Source organism: Hippocampus bargibanti, linkage group LG05, assembly GCF_051943395.1.
Source record: "Hippocampus bargibanti isolate YZ-2025 linkage group LG05, ASM5194339v1, whole genome shotgun sequence".
Taxonomy (NCBI): Eukaryota; Metazoa; Chordata; class Actinopteri; order Syngnathiformes; family Syngnathidae; genus Hippocampus; species Hippocampus bargibanti.
Genome location: NC_142738.1, coordinates 4,972,842 through 4,986,266, shown reverse-complemented (window position 1 = coordinate 4,986,266; position 13,425 = coordinate 4,972,842). Strand labels below are relative to the sequence as shown.

At 38.8% G+C, this 13,425-nt stretch overlaps 1 protein-coding gene across 13 annotated transcripts in view; it reads right to left on the bottom strand.

Annotated features, from left to right (window-relative positions):
* kif21a (kinesin family member 21A) overlaps positions 1 to 13,425 on the bottom strand; it is a 44,970-nt gene that overhangs the window by 12,894 nt on the left and 18,651 nt on the right. For 10 of the 13 annotated variants that reach the window (XM_088995887.1, XM_088995894.1, XM_088995888.1 and 7 more), the window contains 12 exons: positions 12,380 to 12,470; positions 11,684 to 11,798; positions 11,296 to 11,484; positions 9,082 to 9,281; positions 8,868 to 8,975; positions 8,725 to 8,793; positions 7,732 to 7,874; positions 6,223 to 6,355; positions 4,212 to 4,409; positions 4,033 to 4,134; positions 2,534 to 2,699; positions 1,393 to 1,413 (listed from right to left, as the gene is read on the bottom strand). In XM_088995887.1, coding sequence (XP_088852013.1) covers positions 1,393 to 1,413; positions 2,534 to 2,699; positions 4,033 to 4,134; positions 4,212 to 4,409; positions 6,223 to 6,355; positions 7,732 to 7,874; positions 8,725 to 8,793; positions 8,868 to 8,975; positions 9,082 to 9,281; positions 11,296 to 11,484; positions 11,684 to 11,798; positions 12,380 to 12,470 — 1,535 coding nt within the window. The remainder of the gene's footprint in view (positions 1 to 1,392; positions 1,414 to 2,533; positions 2,700 to 4,032; positions 4,135 to 4,211; positions 4,410 to 6,222; positions 6,356 to 7,731; positions 7,875 to 8,724; positions 8,794 to 8,867; positions 8,976 to 9,081; positions 9,282 to 11,295; positions 11,485 to 11,683; positions 11,799 to 12,379; positions 12,471 to 13,425) is intronic. The other 3 variants (XM_088995890.1, XM_088995891.1, XM_088995900.1) reach the window with 1 other exon arrangement.

Sequence of the window (13,425 nt, the reverse complement as noted above, 5' to 3'; positions counted from 1 at the left end):
TTCGAACCTAATTTGTAATTTTTCAAATAATATTTTTTTTTCTCTTGTTGTTAGGTTAACTCATTCACTGCCAGACGTGCAAAAATGTGTTACATCCGGGTAGAGTGAACGCTGGCGCGAATGGCTGCCACTGCTCACCCGCACAAAAAAAATCCTGGGACTGTAAAGTGTAATTGAGAGGTTTGAAAGAAGCTTAGAAATTAAATGTATTATTATTATTATTATTATTAAAAATGTGTCCCCTCCAGTGCCAAGGTTTTTGTCACTTTTTTCACTCAAATTTCAGGACCCACAGTATGTTGAGTTTTAGGACTAGATAAACATTCAATTGAACGCCAGAAACCTTAGACTCTCTTCTTTCATCAGAAAAAACGAGTTAATTCCTAAATTATATGGGTCTGGAGTTATATGAGCTTGAAATGAGGGCAGATGTCCAAAATACAATGCAATATATATACAGTAAAGTCTCGTTATATCGATATTCAAGGGAGTCCGAAAAAATATCGATATAACCGGGACTATCGATATATCCGACCCTGTTTGCATGTAATTTTCTCCGTGCGTTCATCGAAATGGTATCGATATAACCGGGACTATCGATATATCCGATATCGATATAACGAGACTTTACTGTATATATATATTGGTTTATATTGCACTTTAATAACAGCTGAAGCTGGAACAAAACGCGAACATGGAAAAAAGGGAAATGCTGCCCCTTGTGAAAAGGAAAAATCATAGCCAGAGGCCATGGCCAGCGTTTTAGACACCCAAACAAAAAAACAAAAACAAAACTTAAATTAATTCAGGAATTGTGCTCTGTCATATATTTTCAATTCCCGAATAAATGTGTGAATGTCAGTGAATGAGTTAAGGGGAAAATAAACTTTTGAGCTGATATATATTGACAATAAAAAAAAAGACAAACGTAAAACTAAAAAAATACAAAATATTACATCATTCATTCTCACACTTAAATAATTGGACATTGGAGGTTCCGAGGTAGTTTGTAGCCTGAGGAGAATGGATTTCAGGAAGGTGAATGCGGAAGATGGATGATGGCAGGTGGTGTCAGGACAGCGCCATGTCGCTTTGAATGGGAGCGCCTTCTTCATAGAGCTCGGGCCAGAAAAAAAAGAGAAAGAAAGGGGTTTAAAAAAATCATTAGTTTAGAGCTCCTGGAATTGACCGACAGAAGGTCATGTGATCCACGAACGCTTCCTGTGCATGTGTGTGCGCGCTGGGGGTTAGCAGGGTGCTAAAGCATGGAGGCTGCAGCGTGTGATGAGCTGGGGGGGAAAGCGAGAGAAAACTGGCTGCACCTCATGCCTCAAGTTAGTTGCATATAGTGCATGCGCTCAAAAAGCAGACTAACGTTGTTGTTCTACTTACCGCATGGTACGTTACCTAGCTCTGTAAGAACACCACAACACAAAAAGGAAACCGTATGGAAACAGAAAATACACACACAAAAAAAAAAGGTAAAATCATAAGCGCAGTTAGGGTTCAGTGGAAGGAAAGAAAAGTGATGAAAGTAAAGACACTTGAGATAGAATCCCGCCGAACACGCCGTCACCTGAACTCTGTTTCCAACACAATTCATCTTGCACTGTGGATAAAAGTACAGTGATATCTTGGCTTACGAACTTAATTGGTTCCAAGACAGAGTGTAAAATGTGTATCCCAAAAATTAATTTCCAATAGGAAACCATTAAAATGAGACTAATCCGTTCCCAGGTCCCCATAAAACATGATTTTCTCCTTTCTAATGTTCTAAGTCTTAAAACTACACAAAATTATACCTTATTTTATGTATAATAAATGTGCTATTGTATTATAATTAAAAAAATAAACGGTACTTTATAATAAAGTCATTTTATTTACCTTTGTGATGGTCGTTGATGGCTTGACGGAATGGAGTGGCCGGTTTCATCAGCATTAGACACTTGATGAAGAACGCAACCTTCTTTCATCATCTTGAGGAATGATCCCTTGTAGGTGCTTTCTCTGTGATAATTTTACCTTGTTCCTCATCAATTGTGTTCTGTTTAGCTGGGTTGATAGCTTTTTGCATCAAATGTAAAGATGGCTTGTGCGGGTTGTTTTTGGAGCCTGATTGATGGGACTTTTAACCTTGCAGTCTACACTCTGCCAAAGTTGAAACTCTCTCACTTTCGTCTGCCTGTATCTTTAATGTTTAAACCACCTCCCCTCACTGCTGCGTTCTTGACCAATCACGTGGCTTGAACCGAAGACTGGAGGCGGGGAATAGAGGACAACAACAGTCGGCTGCCATTTTGTTGTTAGAAGAACGTGCTCGTTCGCGAACGACAGCTCCGTGTGTATCCCGAAAAAAGTTTGTATGCCACGGTAAAATGTTCATAAATTTAATGTTCGTAAACCGAAAAGTTCGTAAGCCAAGGGGTTTGTAAACCGAGGTATCACTGTATCAAGATCCAATTTTGAAGCCAGTAAAAATGTGAAATGATTTGATACCGTGTGACAAGGTAACCGTCAAAACGTCAGGGTCTACCTTGCAGGGCGTTGCCGAGCAGCGCGTCCAGTTCCGGGTTGAACTCGGCCTTCTCCTTGAGCATGTGGAAGAGCAGCTGGTTTTGAGTGGCGCTGGTAATCTCCGTCTGCTTCAGGCGGCCCTCCATCACTTTCACCTGGGACTCCTTCTGAGCAGCCTGCAGACCCTGATACAACCAATATGCAGAGATTAACATAGACTGCACTGGTGTCAAAGTCGAGGCCCGGGGGCCAAATCTGGCCCGCCACTTCATTTTATTCGTCCTGTGAAAGCAAATCAAAGTTGTGAAATTCTATGATGCTTTCTAATGTCTGAACCCAAATTTCAAACTTTCTCATGTAAACCACAATAACAGTCATTGTTTTTTACTTTAATTTCTGAAAACTAGTTATTCATTAATTTGTTGTGTGCTTTATATATGATATGTGGAGGGGATGAAACATTTCAATGGTTTTTCCTTAATTCATAACGGCCCCCAGGAGGAAACCGTAACTACAATGTGGCCCGCGGCAAAAAAATTTGTTTGATACCCTTGATCTACTGTGACGTTTTGAAAAAGAAGAAGCGCAGAAGCGCTAGTGTCTAACATGCTATGTGGCTATTGTGAGCTAATTATTGTGAGCTAAGTGACGATTTTGGATCCCCCCCCCCCCCCCCCCAAAAAAAAAGGTGTTAACTCATTTGCTACCATTCCCGAATTTATTCGTTCGGGAATGGAAAAGTGTGAAGTTGAGCTCCATTCCTGAATTTGTTCAGGTTTTGTTTTTTCTTGCTGGGGGGGTGCCGATAAAGCACTGGACAGACCTCTGGCAATGTTTTTCCCTTCCACGACGGGGATGCATTTGTCTTTTGTCCATGTTCGCGTTTTGTTCCAACTTCAGCTGTTGTTAAAGTGCTATATAAACCAATATACAGTAAAGTCTCGTTATATCGATATCGGATATATCGATAGTCCCGGTTATATCGATACTATTTCTATGCACGCACGGAGAAAATTACATGCAAACAGGGTCGGATATATCGATAGTCCCGGTTATATCGATATTTTTTCGGACTCCCTTGAATATCGATATAACGAGACTTTACTGTATATGTATTGCATTGTATTTTGTACAGCCGCCCTCATTTCAAGCTCATATAACTCCAGACCCATATAATTGAGGAATAAACTCTTTTTTTTCTGATGAAAAAAAAGAATGTTTAAGGTTTTTAACGCTGAATTGAATGCTTATGCTTTCCATCTATTTGAGTTACTTCCGGGTTGAGTGAACGCTGGTGCATGTGGCTGCCGCTGCTTACCCACGGAAAAACCTATCCTGTGACTTCAAAGTGACCTAGAGAGTTTATTATTATTATGTAGTCCTAAAACTCAATATTCTGTGGGTTCTGGAATTCAAATGACAATGACAAAAACCCTGGCACTGGAGTGGACCCCTTTTTGCACATCGTCTGGCAGTGAATGAGTTAATCATGATGAATCCCAGTTCACATTTACATACCTTGTTTATTGCCATGGACATAAAATGATCCAGCAGGAAACGAGCCTCAACCAGAGTACAGGAACCAATCACGGCAGAGACGTCCACGGTGTCGCCTTCTTCCTAAATGTCAACACAAAGCAGGATGAGCGACCAATCCCAAATCCCAACACTTTATCATCCATTCCAACTTTTCCCACCTTGGTCTCCTCCATTTGCATGATGTTGGCCTGACAGTCGGCAATGCTGTCGTTGATGTAGTCAATGTTGGCGGCCAATGCGTCCACTTCCTCGTTGAGCGGGACCACCGCCGCTTTCTCTGCTTCGGGCCCTTCCTTGGTCAGGCGCTCTCGCTTTTTCACCACCTTCTCTTTGCGTTTGGTCAGGTCCTCGCGTTGCTATGGCAACAAGACATTTGACTATGGTGGCCAGTGGTACCCCCTGACCCTGACATACAGTATATTATGTAAAGAACTTATATCATAGAATTTTACAGGTATGCCTAAATGAATGATAACAAAAATGATATGTCATAATGCAGGGGTGTCAAAGTCATTTTTTGCCGCGGGCCACATTGTAGTTATGGTTTCCTCTCGAGGGCCGTTATGAATTTGGGGAACCCATTAGAATGTTTAAATCCCTTCAAATATTACATATAGAGCACACAGCAAATTAATGTATAACTCGTTTTCAAATCTGAAGTCAAGAAGAATGACTTTTATTGTGGTTGACATCCAAAAATATGACATTTTGGCTCAGATTTTAGCAATCATCATGGAATTTAACAAGTTTGATTTGCTTTTGCGGGCCGAAAAAAATGATGTGGCGGGCCGGATTTGGCCCGCGGGCCTTGACTTTGACACCTGTGTCGTAATGGATTAATCAAACGGATCATCACCCATTTTAATTCAATTGCAAATGGTTTCTATATTTTAATTTCAATAATAAAATATAAGTAACGTATTTTCTGCACTATGAGAATAGACATTTTTGTCACTTAAAAAAAATACACATTTTTTAACACTAGAAAAAAAAATATCATTATTATAATTAAAAACTGTTGCACATGTACGAGTATATTTTCTATCTAGAAATAACATTTGCAACAAAGAAAAATGCTGTCATTCCACAACAATAAAGTTTTGTGTTTTGAACGAACAATTTTATTTTTCCATAGGAAAAATATTTGACTATTATGAGAATACTTTTGCCCCCAATAAAGTTGGAATTAAAAAAATGAGCTGAAAAAAATATAAATACGGTAAAGTAGAAAAATAAGACCTAGGATATATATACACACACACACACACACACACACACACACACACACACACACACACACACACACACACACACACACACACACTGTATTTTCTATACGATAAGGCGCACCTAAAAGAAAATATTTTGTTTTCAAAAACTGACCATGATTCTCATAATCCGGTTCACCTTATGTGTGGAAAACATTTTAAAATATGTCTTTCATTGAAGGAGCCCCTTATAATGCGGTGCACCTTATGTACGGAAAAGGTTTTTAAATATGCTATTCATTGAAGGTGCGCCTTATATTCCAAAAAATTACGGTACTTTTGTTTCTACAAGGTTACATTTTTTTTAGGAAAAAAAAAAAGAACATATATTTTATTTTATATATATTTTACTTTCATTTTATTTATATTTTAATTTTATTTGTAATCTGATATTGTAAATTTGCTTTATGCTTATTTTAAAAATATAGTTACATGTGTACAATTTTTCAAAGACCAGAACTTTTTGGATTCCCGAAAAATATATAATTAAATGATATATTTTAAAAATTACCAAACCATAATTTTTTTCATTCTTGGGGAGTGGGAAAAATGACTCATCTACATTTTTGACTGGTTTCAAACAAAATACAATTTGACTCAGAAAAGGAGTAATTACTCTAAAAAAAAAAATGTTTTTCTGAGAATAAAAAGTTATTCTAAAAAAAAAAATGCTTGAAATATTTTAAAGAGAAATCCCATTTTATTTTATAAAAAGGAAAAAGTTAAATCAATACAAGTTATATTTTTATGCAATCGTCTTCTTGACCTTCTTTCTCTTGCAATTGGTCCTTGCATTGCTCCCAAAAAAGATGGTTCAAAATGCTGCCATTTTATGAGCCTGAGCTAGCTGCGACGTTTGTCTGTTTTTTGTTTTTTGTTCTTTTCTCCCTCCCAAACTAACCTTGAGGAGGCGGTTCATGTCATTCTCCATGTTGGAAATAGTCATCCTCTGCATGATGACGTCAGAGATGCGTCGCTCCAGAGATTGCCATTTGTTGCGGGCCATCCGCGTCGAGTAAATGCCGCCGGCACGCCTGCGATATGATGGGAAGAAAAGAAAAAATTGATGTATCTGCTTTAAAGGTCAACCGACACCTCCGGACAAGTTGCGTCCATAATTTGTAAAATCACTTCAAATGACTTCTCCTGAGCGCATTTTACAAAGATTCCACCGCATATAGCTATATTTTACATTTTAAGACTTGCGCTGAATATTCAGGAAGTCTTGTTTTCGAGTTGATGACGATGCCCTAAGTGACGTCACGGAGGGAACGCCCCTGACCGAGAAAGCGACACACAATGCATTTTGGGTTCTTTTTCTCGTCTGAAAACACTGTGTTGATCGCGAAATTAGAAGGAAAACGAGATAAATAACGCGATGGTGAATCGTTGTGTGTCTCAGCCAATTGCAGTAACACGCATAAAGAAGGTGTACATTTACACAAATACCCAACGGACAAATCAGTTCATTTCCAACAAGCTTGTGCGCCATCTTGTGCATTTTCTGGGCGCTACATTGGAGTTCAGACGGCTCGAATTGATATGGAAGGACTTCTTTAATCGATTGCAAACATTTATGCTTTCCTCTTCAGAACTATTTGAATCATATTCATAACTGGATGAGTAACAAGAAAGCATATTCTCCGAATCTGAACTCTCTGAAGCCATTGTTTAGATTCTGGATCAGGGCAGTTTGTGAAGGAGTATCCTGGCGTGACGCCGCGAACAAGGGGGCAGGACTTTCAGAATCTCCCCAGTTCTAAGCTCAATTTGTGGCAGTTTGGGGACATTTTAAGTCATTTTTATTGGCATTTTGCATTTGACTAAAAATATCAGCCTGCGCGTTTTGGGTATTTTAGATGCTATTAAACGTTTTTTTGATGTCAGGAAACAAAAAAAAAAGGTGTCGGTTGTCCTTTAAAGTGGCTCCATAGGACCTTAAAGGTTATTGAAAAGTGGGGTAGGGGTATATACAGTAAAGTCTCGTTATATCGATATTCTCGGGAGTCGGAAAAAAATATCGATATAGCCGGACTATCGATATAACCGATCCTGCGGCATGTAAGTTTTCTCCTTGCGTTCATAGAAATAGTATCGTAATAAGCAGTACTATCGATATAATCGATATCGATATAACAAGACTTTACTGTACGTCATTATTTTTCATGCTATTTGGACAGGTTGGGAATGTTTAAGTGAATTGTGTATCTCTGGATTCCCTTTTATGAACAATCACAATGAATATTTAAATGGAGCAATCAAATGTAATATTAAGCACATAAATGAATAAATAAATAAACTCCATAGAGGAAGACCAGGGACCGGAATCAAACCCACAACTACTGCACTGTGAGGCAAACACACTAGTAAAGTCTGTGTTCGATACATGGATGTTGTTTTAAGAATGTACCTGGTGCCGTTGGGGACGGCGTGTCCAGAGTACATCCGTCCAGAAGCAGGACGGTGGGACGAGTCCTGGTTGGGATCCGGCAGGTTGATTTTCCGAATGACTTTTCCCGAGGTGGGCCTGGCCTGCCTCCTGAGTGCCGTCACCTGACCACACACATACACATGGCAGAAACTTGAATGCAGCTTAACACATTGGCTGCCATTCCCGAATGTATTCGGGTTTTGGTTTTTCTTGCAGGGGGAGTGCTGATAAAGCACTGATCAAACCTCTGGCAATGTTTTGCCTTTCCACAAGGGGGCAGCATTTGCCTTTTGTATAGCCACTCCCATTTCAAGCTATGATAACTCCAGACCCATATAGGATAACAACTTTTTGGGGAGGTGGGTTTTTTTCTGTGCTGTGCCTCCTTTCATTAAACTTAAATTAGGTTGGTAAAATACTGTATCTAAATTATTTTTGTAAATCATTTAAATATAATACTTTAAATATCATACTTTAACCGATTCACTGCATTCATTCAGGAATTACAAATATGAAGTAGAGCACCATTCCCGAATTTATTCGGGTTTTGTTTTTCCCCACTTGGGTGCCGATAAAGCGCTGGCCATGGCCTCTGGCAATGTTTTTTTTTCTTTTCCACAAGGAACCAGCATTTCCCTTTTTTCCATGTTAGCGCTTTGTTCCAGCTTCAGCTGTTGTTAAAGCGCTATATAAATCAAAATGTATGCTATTGTATTTTGGACAGCCGCCCTCATTTCAAGCTCATATAACCCCAGAGCCATATAATTTAGGAGTTAACTCTTTTTTTTCTGATGAAACAAGAATGTTTAAGGTTTTTAACGTTGAATTGAATGTTTATCTAGTCCTAAAACTCAACATTCTGTGGGTCCTGAAATTTGAGTGAAAACGACAAAAACCCTGGCACTGGAGTGGTCACATTTGTGTACATTGTCTGGCAGTGAATGAGTTAAGCGGGGGGCTGCTAAAACCCACCTCCTCCGTCTTCCTCCTGAGGATGAGCTCCTGCTGCCTCCTCTGCGCCTCCAGGAGCTTCAGTTGGTGCTGAGGAGAGGGAGAAAAAAGGCTTAACATCACATTCATCCGTAGAAAGGAGGACCACAGGGGCGTTCGCTCACCTCTTGTTTGCGCTGGTCCTTCTTCAAGGAAGCAATTTCCCGGTTACGGCGGGATTCATTCATGCGATTCTTCTCCTGTTGCTCCTTCATCTGCTTCATGAGGCGAACCTAAATAATCGAAGAAAAATAATTTCAAAATGGTATTGGAAAAATATATTTTGATTGCGCTTATTGCCTTTTTGGCGAGGTCCCTACGTATTGCGTAAGGCGTTACCTTCGTCTTTTTCATTTCGGAAACGTCCATCTGGAGTTTGCGTAGTTGCTTTTCGTACTGCGACTGGTTTTTGAGCAGCCGGGCATGTTCTTTCTGGGCCGACTGCAATTTTTGCAGCTCCTTGTTCATCACGCTCAGCTTCCTCTCATACTCGGTCTTGATTTTGCGGGCCTTGTCGTCAGAGCCACTTTCCACAGAGTCTGAAAAAGATGGACACATGGGAAGGTGGGGCATAAGAGAGTACAAGTACATACTTGTGTATAATTTATAATAACCTTTTTTTTGTACTTTGGTATATTTTTCAGACTATTGTAGTTGAGTATTTTTCGCATTGAAGAGCCTTCAATTTTTTTCAAAAGCTGACCATGCACTTTATAATCCAGTTTGCCTTATATATGGATCAATATCGATCCGCAATAGGTCTCGCAACTGCAGTAAGTACATTAAACTATCTCATGAAAATACAAATACTTTACTTCGGAGAAAATAAAACAGTTCTTTATTCATTTTGGGAGTGACTGCAGTTGTCACTAAGATGATTTGTAATCTATTAACGCATTCACTGCCAGACGATGTGCAAAAATGTCTCCACTCCAGTGCCATGGTTTTTGTCATTGTCACTGAAATTCCAGGACTGACAGAATATTGAGTTTTAGGACTACATAAACATTAAATTCAGCGTCAGAAACCTTAGACTCTCTTCTATCATCAGAAATAAATAGTTAATTCCTAAATTATATGGGTCTGGAATTATCTGGGCTTGAAATGGGGGCGGCTGTACAAAATACAGTACAATATATACATTTTGGTTTATATTGCGCGTTAACACCAGCTGAAGGTGGAACAAAGCGTTAACATGGACAAAAGAAGAATGCTGCCCCCTCGTGTAAGGAAAAAAAACACTGCCAGAGGTATGACTAGTGCTTTATCAGCACCCCTTGGAAGAATGCCACTCCATGTCACACTTTTCAATTCCCGAATAAATTCGGGAATGGTAGCGAATGAGTTCATAAAGTTTGACTGACCTATCGGACTGTCGTGCTGACATTCGCAGCACCGTATAAGGCACAGGTGTCAAAATCGAGGCCCGGGGGCCAAATCTGACCCGCCATATCACTTTATTCGGTCCGCGAAAGCCAATCAAATGTGTGAAAATTCCGTAGCGCTTTCTAACGGCCGAACCAAAATTTCAAATTGTCCCAGGTAAAGCATAATAATATTCATTATTCTTGACTTCAGATTTGAAAACTAGTTATTCATTAATTTGTTGCACATTCTGTATGTAATATGTGGAAGGGATTAAACTTTCTAATGGCTTCTCCAAAGTCATAACGGCCCCCGAGAGGAAACTGCAACTACAATGTGGCCCAAGGCAAAAAAATGAGTTTGACACCCTTGGTCTAATGGTTAATAACACGCCTTATATATTGAAAAGGTTTTAAAATATGTAAATCACTGAAGCTGCACCTTATAATACGGTGCGGAAAATACTGTACAGTGAGACCTCAACTTACAAACACATCTTACAAACTTTTCGTCTTACAAACATCAAATTTCTGAAAATGAAACCTTATAATAAGCACTATTTTCATAATACACACCCACCACAGCTGGCGGAGTGATCTTCGGTGGAAGCACACGACCGAACAGCACCAGAGGTTAAGTTACCAACAGTCCTTATGGAAGGTGACTCTCCTTCCATAAGCAATCAACGACCATCAAAAAGTTAAATAAAACTTTATTTTACAGCACAGTTTATTTCTTTAATTACAGTCCTCATGTAATGTGCCTCTCTTTCCAAACAGCAATTCCCTTTGACCTTCGACCTCCAACGCCATTCCATCAAGCCATCAATGACCATCACAAATGTAAATAAAGTGACTCTATGATACAATGCAGTGTATTTCTTTCATTACAATACAATAGCACATTTATTATACATAGAATAAGGTATGTTGTGTGTAGTTTTAAGGCTTATTTAGTTGAAAAGTATATTTTATGGAAACCTGGGAACGGATTATTCTCATTTTAATGGTTTCCTATGGGAATTTTTTTTGAGATACACACTTTTTGCCTTACACACTCTGTCTGGGAACCAATTAAGTTCGTAAGTTGAGGTCTCAATATATTTTCCACTAGAGAGGGTGAGCACTTTTGCAACCTGCAAATCAATTCGTGATGGATAGATGAATTCATTACAGAATAGGAGCTTACTCATGTTCTGGAGGACACGATCGCGCTCGAGCTGGGTGTCCCTGATCTTGCATTGCAACATCATCAGCTTTTGCTCATATTGCTGCTTGAGCGTGTGCAGCCGGCGCTGACTGTTCTCCAGCTCGTCGATCAGCTTCTGCTTGATGGCGATCTCGCACGTGATGTTGGCCAGGTCCGCCTGGAAGTTCTCTGTGGAGGAATGTTGTAGAGATAAAAAAAAACCCGGAAATGTCCACCTGCCCATCTTATAGACACATTTTCGATGAAAATATACAGAAAATGTGTGTATTATCAAGGCTGCATTCCACCACGTTGTGAAATATCTTAAACCATAGAGTGCATATAAAAAAAGGCACCGCGCTGGCTTGACTAAGAGGACCTTTCACACCTTTCTCATCCGACTCCGAGTCGGAATCGTCCGTGCTGTCCTCCACCTCCATGTCGTCATCCTCCTCTTCGTCCTCTTCCTCTCCCTCATCGTGCTCGCTGCAATCCTGCGCATCCTACCGGAGGTGAGGAGTAACAAAGACATGGCGTTATTTTAGGGTCGTGAAAAGAAAGTCAAGAAGATTATGAAGGGAATGAAGAACATTTCTTCACATATGTTTTTAACTGATCGCATAACATGCATACGGCATAGGATCGCTGTCAAATCCAAACTACAGTAAAGTCTCGTTATATCGATATTCAAGGGAGTCCGAAAAAATATCGATATAACCGGGATTATCGATATATCCGACCCTCTTTGCATGTAATTTTCTCAGTGCGTGCATAGAAATAGTATCGATATAACCGGGACTATCGATATATCCGATATCGATATAACGAGACTTTACTGTATTTCGAAACTTGAAAACAATTCAAATAAAATCCCACCATTGTACTTTTTCCGTGGTATTATTTTTAGACATTTTACATTTGTATTATTTTTCATGTTTCAGACATTATGAGGGTGTTGATAAAATGGGTATTTTGAAAATTTAGTTTTACATTTCTTTCGGATGTGACATAGGTTTGACACTATACTTTACATTCCGTTTCTATTCTTTATTATTCAAGAGACTGTTTCCATGGAGGAACTCACAATGTCGGCATCATCGCTAGCTCGCTCAGGGTAGTTCTCCTTGTCACTACTCTTCTCCTGCTCGTTGTCGGGAATCTCCTCCTTGACTACACTGAAAGACAGAAGCACACAATTTTACTTTTTCCAGATAAATGTCTTCTTATTATTTTTATTATTATTATTTACTCAAAAAAAAAATCACCGTAAAGAGCAATATTAAATACACCACTTCTGCCTTCACAAAGATAACATTCACTATTTAGTCGACGTGACATTGTAGTTACCAAGATAAAGTCAGCTGTGTTCATGAAAAATGTGAACTCATCAATAAATTATTTTTTTCAGGAGAAAATTACCACAATTGTCTGTATCAAAAGAAACAAAACATATACGTGAGCAGCGCATTGAAAGCCAAAGAAACAGTAGACAAAAAATGAGAATATTACAGAAAAATACAACTAGATAGAGAGAGAGAAAGATAGCCAGAAAGCTGGCTAGCTAGGTAGCTAGCTAGCTAGCTAGCTAGGTAGTTAGTTAGATAGCTAGATAGATAGCTAGATAGCTAGCTAGTTATAGATAGCTAGATACATCGATCGATCGATATAGAGAAACGACTAAATGGATCAATAAATGAATAAATAATTATCTAAAAGAAAACCAACAAACAGTTGAGTAAGCAGTATTCATACATTAAAAAAAAGAGACACATATTCAACAAAACTACATTTAAATATATTCCAAAAATATTAGGAGGTAAAAAAATAATATTGTAAAACCTCAATATATCAATTAAAAAAATACAAATGATACTAGACAAGAGTCAGTCATTTTGGTAAATCTGTGTGTCATTCATGAAGGTGTTTTGGACGTTGCGCAGTGTATGCTGTCAGGAGCTTGTTGGTAAAAACAGGACATGTCAAACCGTGAAAAGAGGAACTTAAATAAATAATAATAAATAAAACAAGAAACAAGACAAAATAGATTCAAAAAAAAATGATAAAGTGCAAGAATAAAAGCAATTTGGGGGAAATATTTCGCCAATGTTATTTCAAAGCTTTTACAAATGT